Source organism: Scophthalmus maximus, chromosome 2 (assembly GCF_022379125.1).
Source record: "Scophthalmus maximus strain ysfricsl-2021 chromosome 2, ASM2237912v1, whole genome shotgun sequence".
Taxonomy (NCBI): Eukaryota; Metazoa; Chordata; class Actinopteri; order Pleuronectiformes; family Scophthalmidae; genus Scophthalmus; species Scophthalmus maximus.
Genome location: NC_061516.1, coordinates 29528772 through 29541288, shown reverse-complemented (window position 1 = coordinate 29541288; position 12517 = coordinate 29528772). Strand labels below are relative to the sequence as shown.

The 12517-nt window shown below is 42.2% G+C and overlaps 1 protein-coding gene and 1 non-coding gene across 2 annotated transcripts; both read right to left on the bottom strand.

The window, feature by feature from the left end:
• Positions 1-234: 234 nt before the first annotated feature.
• Positions 235-10951, bottom strand: naa40 (N-alpha-acetyltransferase 40, NatD catalytic subunit). The gene is made up of 9 exons (XM_035624350.2): positions 10556-10951; positions 7652-7747; positions 6063-6115; positions 5789-5884; positions 5111-5269; positions 4946-5029; positions 4512-4589; positions 3672-3862; positions 235-3472 (listed from the first exon to the last, which is right to left on the bottom strand). Exons 1-8 carry the CDS (start codon positions 10559-10561, stop codon positions 3715-3717), a joined length of 720 nt encoding a protein of 239 aa, XP_035480243.1. The 5' UTR covers positions 10562-10951; the 3' UTR covers positions 235-3472; positions 3672-3714.
• Positions 10952-11901: 950 nt separating this feature from the next.
• Positions 11902-11983, bottom strand: trnal-aag. The gene has a single exon. It is a non-coding gene; the product is annotated as a tRNA-Leu (tRNA).
• Positions 11984-12517: the final 534 nt, after the last annotated feature.

Below are 12517 nucleotides of genomic sequence, written 5' to 3'. Positions count from 1 at the left end.
TAAATCCTGCCTACACGTCAAATAATGATTATTAAAAAGTATGCAGTTACTGCTATAGACTCCCATTTCCACCATTAAAATATTAGTTGTTTTTTAACCAAATCCAAATTGTGACAGTCAATTGAATATTTTTTAGAGGGTTGAGTTCTCATAGTTTTGCCACACAAGTCATTTTTGAGCGAGTCTCATTCATGACCAACATCTAGAACCAAAAAAGCAAAAGGGCATCTCTTGAAAAGTCAAACAACTTTCCTTTATTTGTAACATACAAATAAACACAGACAAGGCAGAATGACAGTTTTCCCTTTCATTATCGTTTATGGACAGGATTTTTGACACTCACTCTCAAAACATGGGAGGGTTTCTTTTTACACATGTTTAAAAAAGTTTTTTTTTTTAACCTGTAAAAGGCCAAGAAATGAAAATGAATATGGATTCACAACAGCTTATATATGTATGTATGTATATATAAATATATATATATATATACATACATACATGTATGTATATATATATACATAGAGAAAAGACCAAGAGAAGGATCTCTGACTTTGTAAGAGTATGTAACCATTTTCTAAAATAAAAGTACTGACTGACTTTGAAACAATCCTGCAAAGTTAAGGCTCATTTGCCAACTTATATTTTCACAAATGCATTATTAGTTCGAGTGAACCTTTTTTTCTTTTCTTTTTTTAACACAGCCCACCTGTCTGGATTGAATGTAACCACTGAGCACTGATCCAGGTTCAGTTCAAACATTGTGATATTTGCTTTTAAATCATTTCCCATCTCCAATGCATAAGCTTTTTCTTTTACTGTATCACAGCATATAAACTGAAAATCCCCTCCTGAAATGCAGTGTTATCTTTGTTGTGTTGGAAAACAAAAGTTGTACAAATCAGAATTTCTTCAAATATGGTACGGCGCCCCAAAAAATCGACTAGGTCAGAGCAGGGGCCGATTCAATCCAGCAAACACCTAACAGCCATGTTGTCAGTTATGTAAAACAGATGAGGTTTGATTACGTTTGATTAACCTGAGAGAGACTGTTAGTCGGTTGATATACTACCACTATGTACAACATCCTTTTTTTTTACTGTAACTTAGGCAGTACAAAAAATGAATTACTGTACTTATCAGAAGGAAGTCTAGAACTAAAACAAGCAATATGTTGTTTAATCTTTTTTTTTTTTTGCTCATGATCAAGAGTTCAATCAAGCATGAATTACCAATATGTCGTCTAAAGATGCTGACTATTTTTTTAAATGAATATTTTTATTGTCTCCACCGAGTTTGGAAACGAGCAGAAACTTTCACCGCAGCTTCCAGATTTAGTCATCCACATCTTTGTTGTTGTGTATCACAGACAGTTTGTGTATTTAGTTGATTTTAAGATTTAAAAAAAAAAAGTTTGTCTACCTCAAATCTTCAGTCTCCCCCATTTTTGACATACTAACAAGGCAATAATCTGTATGAAATCTCCAAGTCAGGCCTTAATGAAAAGGACCGTTTCAAAAAACACACTTCCAACCGTACCTAGTTAAGGCCCTCAGCCACATTAGATTGATGAATATTTGCATCCACAGTAGTGTAAATAAACATCTTTCACTCCTCCAGCCCACACACAAAATCTGTACAAACCGACTAGTCCGGGAATTAAAGGGTTTTATGGTGTTTTATTTATTTAATAAGGGGCCTTTAACCCAGCTGACTAGCGCTTGAAACCTGTCCAAAAATACCCTGAAGGTTTTGTGAACAGATATTGAATCGGCAAGATTGAAGTGGTTACAGCAGCCTTTGTAGATTGACTAGTAAAGTGGTATCTAAAATCCTCAGTGGAACTCCTACACACATCTTGGCAGTAAGATTGATCCGGGGGCAGTAGATGGACAGTATCACTTTTTCCTCAAACCGTAGAGTACTGACTTTGAAAGGTATTGCTGGGGTTTGGTATCTCATGCTCAATTTCACGCAACCCCTCCCTTTCACATAATTTTAACATGCACAGACTTTCATGGAAGGTTTTTATGAAATATTGAAGTAATGCTAACAGAACCACGTGAGGACTTTAGATACAGGTTGAAACAGTGCAGCTGCAGCTCAGAAACAGCATCACTGTCGTTTAATCTGTGTTAACCAGGAGTCTTGTTTTAAATATTGTCATGCAAACTAAAGACAGTGGGCTGGGAAAACACATCAGGACTGAGGTAAAGAGGATTAACGAGCATAAAAACGGCTTCAGTGCTCTGTAATTACTTCTATCATCCGTCTATCTGTCCCACTTCCCCCAAGGTAACAGCATTCATCAGCTTCGAACGGCCAAGTAATGAAGAGGCGACTTCTGCCAATTTTTCATCCATGTTTAAGCATCATGATCTGCTCATGCTAACAAAATATATAAGAGAAGAGATGGAAGGTGGTTTTAGTAGGTTTTTTTTGTTGTTGTTGTTTTTAAATACGGCTAAAAGTAGCATAGTTTATCATTAGTACCTCTTGGAAAACAATGCAAACAAAGAGGCAAGCAGGAGTAATGATGAGGTGACTGAAGCACCTTTAGGACGTGGAGGGAGAACACAGAGGCACAATGAACAGGAGCAAATAGAGGTGGATGGGGTGGGTTTTTTTCATAGAACTGAAACATGGGGAAATGTGGTATAAGGAATCTCCACACAAGCAGGGAAATGGAAAACGTTTCAGCTCGTGACATGTACCTCTGAAGAGGAAACATGAGAGGTGGTTAAAGCCTGGTTTAACTTCTGTGGTGGGATGCAGATTCACAGCAACAGATGATTTTTTACTCAAGTTACTGTGAGAAAGAAGATGTGATAAAGAAAAAGGCAAACTGGAACATCTTGTCTCATAAGTTATAAAAAATAAAAGCAGGGGAGACATCAATACTTTTAGTTATCACCTGAAGAGAGGAGGTGGGTAGTGCTAATAATGTACTGTAATCATGTAACAACAGTATTATGGGCAAGTGTGGTGACAAACAGAGAAGAGGCTGCAGAGCTTTTGTTAAAAGAAAATAAGCAACAAGCCAATTGCGTATATAATTTGTGTGCCCTGTTACGATATATCAGGGCTTCTGAGGTGGTTTTCGAGGGGGACCTAAACTCGAGTACATTCAACCTAATCCTGGGATCCCTGGTTCAGTAAAACAAGCAGGTAGTCTCAGTGTGAGATCTTACAAAGTCACATTTTACCTACTTAGAATCTGTGGTAATCTACGTTCGGGCATGATTGATCAACTCAGCTTAGATAAAGCAGCACTGCAGAATGATTGGATACAGTACGCCAGAAAAGGAGATGAGAGCGAGATGGAATGAGGTCGACCGCGGTGGTAAATAACATCAGCAAAAGGCCTTTTCTTGACTGGGAACTACTAATAATCATTAAGTGGGATAAGAGAATGAGAGAAGATGGCTTGGACATTTGGACCAAGAAGTAGGAAACGACAAACAGGAGCTATGTGTGAAAGCTCACACTGCATACTGCTTTTTGTAGCAGGAATACACCAAAAGACACATGAATCTCAATCCTTTAACGCGACACTAATATCTGTAGCCAGGTATTCCACCATCTGTTCATTTTTTAGAGGCCGCAGAGAGACGGCCGATCGAACTCGTAACGTTTGCAGAGCAGCAGGCAGCTCAAGCTTTCACACACAGCCATGAAAGTTGCTGGCTTTTAACCAATCGTAAAACTGGAGCCGAATCAGTGGCAGCAGCCCCCGCAGTGGCCGCCGCCGTGGGTGTGTCCCGCCGAGGCCTCGCCATGTTTGGTCCGCCGACTCAGGATCTCGTAAGAGCAGTCGTCGCCGCAGCAGCCGGACATGCTCGGCGAAGTTTCGTCCATCTCAAACCTAGAGGGCGTGATGAGAGGGGTTACGTTAAGAAGGACGAAGGAGGCTGGAGGTGTTATGTGAAATGGGAGGGGAGATTTTTTCGACACATGAACATCGTGTACACATGAAGGCAACCGTCACCATTTATTATAATATACTTCTACTTCTGACTTTCACCAACATTACCCTGACTGTGCTCAGATGCTGGACCACTGTTCTAGAGAAATCAAGAACTCTTTTCTTTATGCATCAACAAATGTCTTCATTGCAGTATTTGTTTTTCACTTTAGATCACACTGTTCACAAGGACTGACTGATGAAGTGATGTGAAGTCTTTCTGGGCGCTTTCACACCTACCTTGTTTGGTCCAGACCTTCGGACTTTTCAGTAAAGTCAAAGCCAAAAGGTACCTCCGACCACGGGCCAGATCTAACTGAACCATGGTTCAGTTCATTTGCAGTGTGAAAACACTTTTTTGGGGGGGGGGGGTAGTTTGGACTTTTTTACCAGTTAACTCCAAAAATTGCAATTGTAAATCGCAAAAACTAACCGGATCGAATGTTTACAATGTAACTAAGACATGAACCGTGGTCCAGACTTTCAGGTGTTAAAATGCCCGTAATCTTCTTCATTAAAGAAAAGAGTCTTGTGGAGACACTATACTCACTGTAAAGCATCTCTGAAGAACTGGTATGCCCCGTGGTTGTGTTTGAAAACTGTCAACATCACTTTCTTCATCTGTGTACTGGACAGCGAGAGAACAGGAAAGAAATGGAAACATTTACATTAACTTAGTGGCATTAAGGATGTGACCATGATAAATCTATTTCTTCCACCTCAAATATTTGCAAAGCGGATTTAAAAAATATATATATTTCAACTCCTACATTGCTTATATCCATGTGTGCTAATGTTAAATCCTGTGGTACATGACCCTGATGTAAATATTAATAGTCTGGGTAGGATTCACGCACTGATATGAGCCTTAGCGGTAAAAAATAAAAAATAAAAAAATAAAAATTGCAGATATTGGCAGAGCCCTATTAAGACCCCCTAAGTTTCTCGCGGGATCACAGTCTTGAAGGTAGCTGTAGTTTTTACCTGTTGGCGATGAGCTGTAGTATCTGGATGAGGAACTTGCCGAGTCCTTTCCTCCGCACTCTGCTCTCTAACTGCACCTCATAGCTGGAGAGTCAAGACGATGGTTTAGAATAAACGGGGTCAAATAAAAAAAATAAAGTGCTGATTGCTGGATTGGTACCGTACCAATATAAAACCTCCTCCCCGCACTCCACGTCGAATCGGAAGTGAGAGAAGGCCACGGGGGAAGAGTCGGCGTCGCGGGCCAGCAGGTACCACGCCCTCTCATCGTTCATCTCATCCCTCTTTTCTCTCTCCTTCCACCCCCACTCACTCTGCTCATACCTACAGTGCAGCAGAAAGAAAACGGGTTGACTCAAACCTGACCTGCACGTGGCAAAATTTGACCTCCCGTGTTTCTACCTATCATCAGGCTGCCCTGGCAACGCCGCTGAGAAAGGAGACGTTTTTCCAAATGACACAAATTGAAGTTTCGACTGACTTGTGTACTGTTTGCCAGAATGTTGACTCATTTCCGATTTAGCAAAGCGAGAGAAGATATATTGTAGAAATTTATCTGCTCTCTTGTCCTCAGGCTCCACAGTGTGTATGGTCCAATAATGCACGTATTAAAAAAACAAAAAAACAAAACACAGATTCACATCTTACTCTGTTCCCATTTGATGTCACTCTATAATTCTGCTTCGCACTAAGAATTTCTGGCTTGTCTGTACTTCTTCCCAGCTCTAATCTACCATAAGTATCAGTGCGAGCTAGTCCGTTCATCTCTGGAAAAAGATGGGTCCTTTTGTTCTTGAGCTACTGTACACTTCAAACTATACAAGAACAGAACAGGCTTCTTACAGTGTCTGCATGTTGGCTCTGGTGAGTTCGAAGGCCCACTCCACAGACAGTGGGTTGAGGGAGGTCACTCTCTTACACTCTATCTGCAGGTTCAGCCTGGATGGGAAGACAACAGCATCAGTAACATCACAAATGTGTGAAAAATGCGTGCAACGTGGGAAGAGAAATACCACTAGCAGACCAACTGTCCCCTCCGTGTAGCAAATGAAACAAGTATGTATTTCACTGAATACTGAATAAGTCCATTGTGAGCGGCATACGAAGCAATGCGTACCCATTTCTGTCGTATTTTTTGAAAGCTGGGAAGGCAGCCAGTGGGTCGTCCAGCTGTGAGGAGAAGGGGAGAAATTAGCTTGAGGGACTTTCAGAATACAAAAATGGACAGTTATTCCTCTTCAGAGACTAAGTCTTATACCACAAGCCCCATAAAATGACAGAGAATAAGGATTTACTTTTTTATGTTGTCTTATACGACATAAACCTTCTGACAGAAGAAGATATCCAAAGGGGCTTTCTGGACATGTTATAAATAAACCAATTAATCAATACAATTCATACAGGCAGGAAAATAACAGGGCTATTCATATATAGTTATGTTATAGTCCCTTTAGTTGGTGAGAACAAGCATCCACAAAGTCAGGTTTTCCTTGGCCCAGAGAGTATAAATAATCTTGGATCACCAGACACTGAGCCCGTAGGTGCAGACACTTAAACAGCCCCCTCTCTATCCCTCCTGGATTCTGCAGGTTATTCCAGTCTAAAGTTCTGTCATTGGCTGAAACTATTATTTGTTCATGCTCAGGGTGTGTGCACTTTCTGAAATTAACTGTATTTATGTGTTAACTTTCTGAATACTGATACCTCCAGGGCGGATGGGACGGAAAGTGGCAGCGCGCGGAGAAGCAGGAACAGAAATATGACGATAAATACTGTAAATATCAGTTCAGACTCGGCATCACGTTTTGTGACTTTTTTTTAACTAGTCATTTCAAACAGAAGCTCTTGTTTTTCTAGAGTTTGAGACCTGCGGCCCCTGGTCCTGTGGCTCTGCAGGCCTGTTCAGTGATCCATCCGTACCTCTGTTCCATTTAAAAACCAAAGGAGAATCCGAATCAGTTTGATGTTTTTTGGTAAGTAATGAATGCACTATTTGTTCCTTTGAAACAACAGCCCAAGTCAAAATTTGTTCCTGTTGGCAACAGCATAAAACAAAAAATAAATGGTACTTTGGGGGAATTTCTTGCATTCCTCCTCTGTTGGCACGTCAACAGAGGATTGGGGGGGGGGGGAGACACACACACACAGTGTGAAACAGAAAAGTGCCCCATTTTGGGACAAAGTGAGTCTTAAGCCCGGGCCGTCCCGTTCAGAGCAGGTTGAGGAAGCTCAGCTCGAGAGGAGTGCGAGAGCTTTGTTCTCCTCCAGGCTTCTTCAGCGCGGTTCACTAATGATCCAGCCCACCTCCAGTGCTGCCTGTTGTGTGTTCTGTTAGATGGGCAGGATTTAATATTGCTTATTAATTATGCATAAATAAACATATGGCACTGTTTCCGCTTTTCGTATCATGTGCATATCAATTATTGGAGTAATTGGGGCAGGGAGGGCCCAGTTATTCTAAAACGGCGGCGGGTGCTTTTATGTGAAGCATTCACAAAGAGTACTTTTATTTCTAAAAAATCAATGCAATTCCATTATCAACTGCCAGGAATACAAAACCAGATTATTTCTCAATTTTTTTTCTTCTTTTTTCTTCAGTTGGCAAACAGCTTACACCCGTACACAATGGGGGGGGGGGGGGGGGGGGGGGGGGGGGGGGAGAAATACTTCAAGTTGATGACAGCTTCCTCTCAGCAACCAAATTACCTTATTGGCTGCTTCCACCTTGGCACAGACGGCGTCCATGGCCGCCCTCTCCTCCTGACGCCGGGCTTTCTTCTCCTTTGCTCTGTTGGATTTCCTCTGGACACAGGAAAGGGGAAGAGATGAATAAAGGCAATATGTCGAGATGGTACTGTATTAGTGCGATAAAATAACCAGGTCTGTATAATAATGCTCATAATCCTCACTCAAACAAGGTTGCCACATGCCAGCAGGAAGAAAAAAACGTTCGATTTTTTTTATTGTCACTTCAATCCCCTTATCCAGTCCTTCTGTCGTAAGATCAACCCTACATTTAAACTAATCCTTTCAACGTCGATATCAATGGTGCGGCTTTAAGTATGATTTAGTGTATAACCTGACCCTGGTTGTGTTGATGATAAAATTCTTCCTCAAATTAAATTGGCACACTCCAAGTATGTAAGTGGGGGGTATTTCAGCACTGAGGTACAAAAGCATGTGGAGTCCTAGTTTGTCATATATCAAGACATGGACAAAGATCAACACACACCACACGTCCAGGTTTGAGTTGGGGTTCTAAAATGCAACATGTCAAATGCATTTATTAATCTTTCAGCAATTGTTGTATAGCTGCAACAGTTAATCGATTAATCGATTAGAAATAGACTACTAAATTAATTGCCAACTATTTTGATATTTGATTCATCGTTTTTTATTTTAAAAAAGTCAAAATTCGATTATTAAGCTTCTTAAATTCCTCTGTGACAGTAAACTAAATATCTTTGGTTTTTACAGACAAAAGTAAACATCATCTTGGAGTTTGGGAAACACGATCAACATTCTCCACCAATTTATGACATTTCATGACCAAACGACTAATCGAGAAAATAATCATCAGATGAATCAATAATGAAAAGAACCATTAGTCCCTAAATTGTTGTTTAGTGCACTTTGCAGTGTGATTACATGAGAAAGAAATGCAGCTAATATGAGTGTGTGTGTGTGTGTGTATGCATGCCTTCATTAGCAGCACCATTATATCACTCACACACCAACATGGCAACAGAGACTTAATGACCCAAGAACACAACAGACCTCAAACCTCAGAACAAGTACAACCAGATGTATCAAAGCAAGACTTACAAATCAAGGTCAGACGCGCAATACAACACATATCTCTTTACGCTTGAATAAAAAACATCTTCTAAGAGTCATATTACTATTGCAAACATGATTATCATGTCTAAAAAAAAAAAAGCTACTAAACAACCACAGTAAGCCACAAAGAGGCATATTGACACCAGTGGAACTTTTTGGAACACCACTTGTCAATGCTGTGTAAAACATGGAGAGTTTATACTATGTCACTGGTGGTGCATATTGCTCCCAGTGTGGGATTATAGTATTGGAAAAATTCTCTAATACTGATATCTCTAATTTCGCCTGCTCCTGGCTTCGTGTCCAGTGCTGGTATCAGCAATTTTGCAGCTATAATTTCCCCACAAATTACTCTGACTGCATCTACGCCTTGCCACAGAGAGAATGCACACACCAACAGCTGCAACAAACATGGTTCTACCCGGAGCAGAAGACCATTAGATTTTTAGCTGCCGCCTTTCAAACTGTTGACACCCAAAATGTATAGAGCCGGTGAAATGAACCTGCCCCCTGAAATAAAATACAGCGCGCGGCGACAAATAAACGGCGCGGCGGGATTTCCTGTAATCTCACACCTCCTCTGAGAAAAATGAAAGATACTTTTGAAATTGAAATTGAAATCTAAAATTGAAAAGGGGTTATTGCACCGAGCAAACTGCACATATTCAGCGAGCGTGGCTTGGATCACAGGACACGGTCTGCTGAACTGCATCCTGGGGCGAGCTTGGCTCGGTGGTATGAACAAGTGAAAAATATCTCTGAGTTCTGGATATTAAAAAGGGGCCATCTGTAGATGTGACCCCTGTGGTCAGGGAGACCATCATGGGAACCTTTCTTTTTTTAAATAATGAACAAATAAATATTAGTACAGATATATATATATATATATATATATATATATATATATATATATATATACTGATCGTGGGACCCCCCCATCTTTTCCCAACATGTTAATGGAGTTTGCAGGGACGTGTTTACAGTGCAGGTTGAAGCATCATGGTCAAACAATGGCGAAGGGGCTGGGGGCTGGGGGGGGATTAGCTGCATTCCTTCATCAGATCCAGACCCAGGAACAGAGAAGGTAACAGTCGTGGGGAGGAATGCACTGAAGTGGCCAACTGGGAGCTCGGGGCATTAAGTCGGTACCAAGCACAGCGAGGCTGCGGACGGAGCTGCGGACGGGGCGAACACGTGGATGGGGCTTGTCGCGAGTGAAAGTGGAGGATGAACTCAAGTCGTGCAAACTAACTTCCAGTAGAAAGGCCCGGTTGGTGCCAAGTACACCCCCCCCCCCCCCTGGATATACCTGAACCACCACCGGGGCTAACGCAGCGCACTCGGGCTTGTTTGGCAAAATGTACCCCCCCCCCACACACACACACGTTCAGTTCCAAGTGATTAGCATTGGGTAGCTAGCACTGCACCTCGTCGTCTAACAGGGCACTCCGCGGGAGCTAGCGCGGCTAGCACGCTCACAATGTCACAACAACCCACGAGGAGCAGTGGACGGTGCGCGGCGCCGCACACGTACACGTAAAGCTCCGTGCGAGCGTCCGTCGCCACCCCGGCTACCTGGAGGTAGCTAGCGGCTAGCCGACACCTTGAAGCTACCATCCATCCACCGCGGTCTCTCGTCCCTTTCTCTCTCCCCCTCCCTTTTCCCTTCCTCCCTCCTTCTTTCTCTCCTCACACCGGCCCGAAACATCCACCTTTCATTTCGCCACCAGCCGTGGCACGGAAACATGAGCGAAACAAGGCACAACTCACCCCCATTTTGCCGCCGTCTTGTCGGTTTCCCCCCGGAGAAACACGCCTCTATTGTCCCCCGCGCTCCGCCGGTGCCGGGCTATTAGTGGCGCGACTGCGGCCACCCGGAGACAGGGGCCAGATTTGTATGACAATGATGATCGACAGTGTGCCGGACGAGGCTAGCCGGCTAAAGCACCGCGCGACGGCCGAGGCGGGGGGCAGCGGCCGGAGCGCAAGTCTGCTTTCAAACAGTCAATGGCAAATTCAACAGTTTTTATTTCTCTCTTCAGGCCGATTGGCGCCAAGAGAGCGAGGCTGAATTGATCACAGGTCCCTTCCTTCCTTCCGTCCTCCCCTGGCCCTTTTCTTCCCTGCGCTCGCTCTCTCCGTCGCGTCCAACTGTGCTGCATTCACGTGCTCCCCATCGGGCTCGGACTTGTGAGAACCTAACAAGGTCCCCAAATCGCGTTCAAGAATTTAACTTTGTACGTGCTGCAAAACTCCCGTGGCGTGTCACATTTCTATAAACTTATTTCTATCGTTTTTTTTCTTAATTTTTTTTTTCTTATCCTTTTTACAAAGCAAAGTCAAAGTTCTGGAAACGTAGAGGCATCTATATAGCAAGTCAACTCAACTTTATTGTCAATTTCTGCAATATTGTTCCCAGGCATACAGAGGAATTGAAAAAACGTTTGTGTCGGACCCACGGTGCAATAGTACAAAACCAAAAAACCCAAAAGATAAGATAAGTCATATAAACAATAAATGAATTCTAAATAGTTCAAAAGTAAGAGTAAGGCAAAACCACACGGGATAGAAAGGCTAGAATATCGTTGGATTATTGTGAGGGGGGCCTTAATTTGAACGGGACAATTTAAGGTTCCTGTTTATCTAGATTTAGTTAGTTTAGCCCTGTTTTGGATACTTTATCTTATCTTATATTTCAATGTTGTGGTTTTATGTACAAAATCTTTATCTGCAGAGAGAAGTACAAATCAGGAGAAAATATAAAATTGCTCTAGTAAGAAGTAGCCTAGTTCATAATTCGGCCGACATCATACCAAAAGTTCTGAGTATTCATGAACGTGAATTAGACCTCTGATTTTGTAATATACATACTGTTTCATTAGAAAAAGTTTCAGATTTCTGAAGGCTGCACGGCTGTCAAAGCAAAAATAACTTTAACAGCCGTTTCCCACAAAAAAATTGCAATAGCCTAAACATTAGGACGAGTGTTGGCGATTTAGCCCGGTCCCCTCAACAGCTGCAATGTCTTAGCCGTGTACATCTCTTACTGTATGTACGCATGCATCCATCTTATGCTTCAACGATTAGCACTGGTTTAGTCGACGGTGAAAAGGATATGGCAGCGGTGGGATTCGAACCCACGCCTCCGAGGAGACTGGAGCCTTAATCCAGCGCCTTAGACCGCTCGGCCACGCTACCTTGTGAAGTCACTACTGTGAGTGTGTAGGTCTCACATTTCCCACGGCATTTGAAAGCGCCAGCGCTTTAGCGGGAACATGGTTTCCTTGTTTGGACAGAGGGCTGACAGGGTCATACGCCACCTGTGGCCTTTATCGCTATATCATTTATGACAGTGTATTGGTTAAAATATAATCGTCATAACCCATCGAAACCACCAACGATGCTGAATTGGGAGTGACATATATTATGATGACATGATAACAATGATTTCATTACCAGCTCACCAGAGCAGTCTGAAACATGTTTACACGTTAGCAAAGATTAATATTACAATTCACTAGGATCTTTCAAATTTATTTCAATCAGTTCTTCTAGATGATCTACCCTTTGTATGTCACCTGTGATATATCCAAATCTGATTTTATCTGTAATTATCTCTCATCAACTCTCATAATTGATTGTAGCATAGTCGTGTACAACAATAGTTGGGTGGTATCACATAAGTCAAATTAAATAATTTGTCAGATTCAAGGGGAAAATGTGATGGCAACC

Coding starts and splice junctions, on each gene's coding strand:
- naa40 (XM_035624350.2), bottom strand. Junction 6,116..7,651: donor AGGTGGAAGCAGCCAATAAG/GTAATTTGGTTG, acceptor TTCTCCTCACAG/CTGGACGACCCACTGGCTGC. Junction 5,885..6,062: donor AAAAAATACGACAGAAATGG/GTACGCATTGCT, acceptor CTTCCCATCCAG/GCTGAACCTGCAGATAGAGT.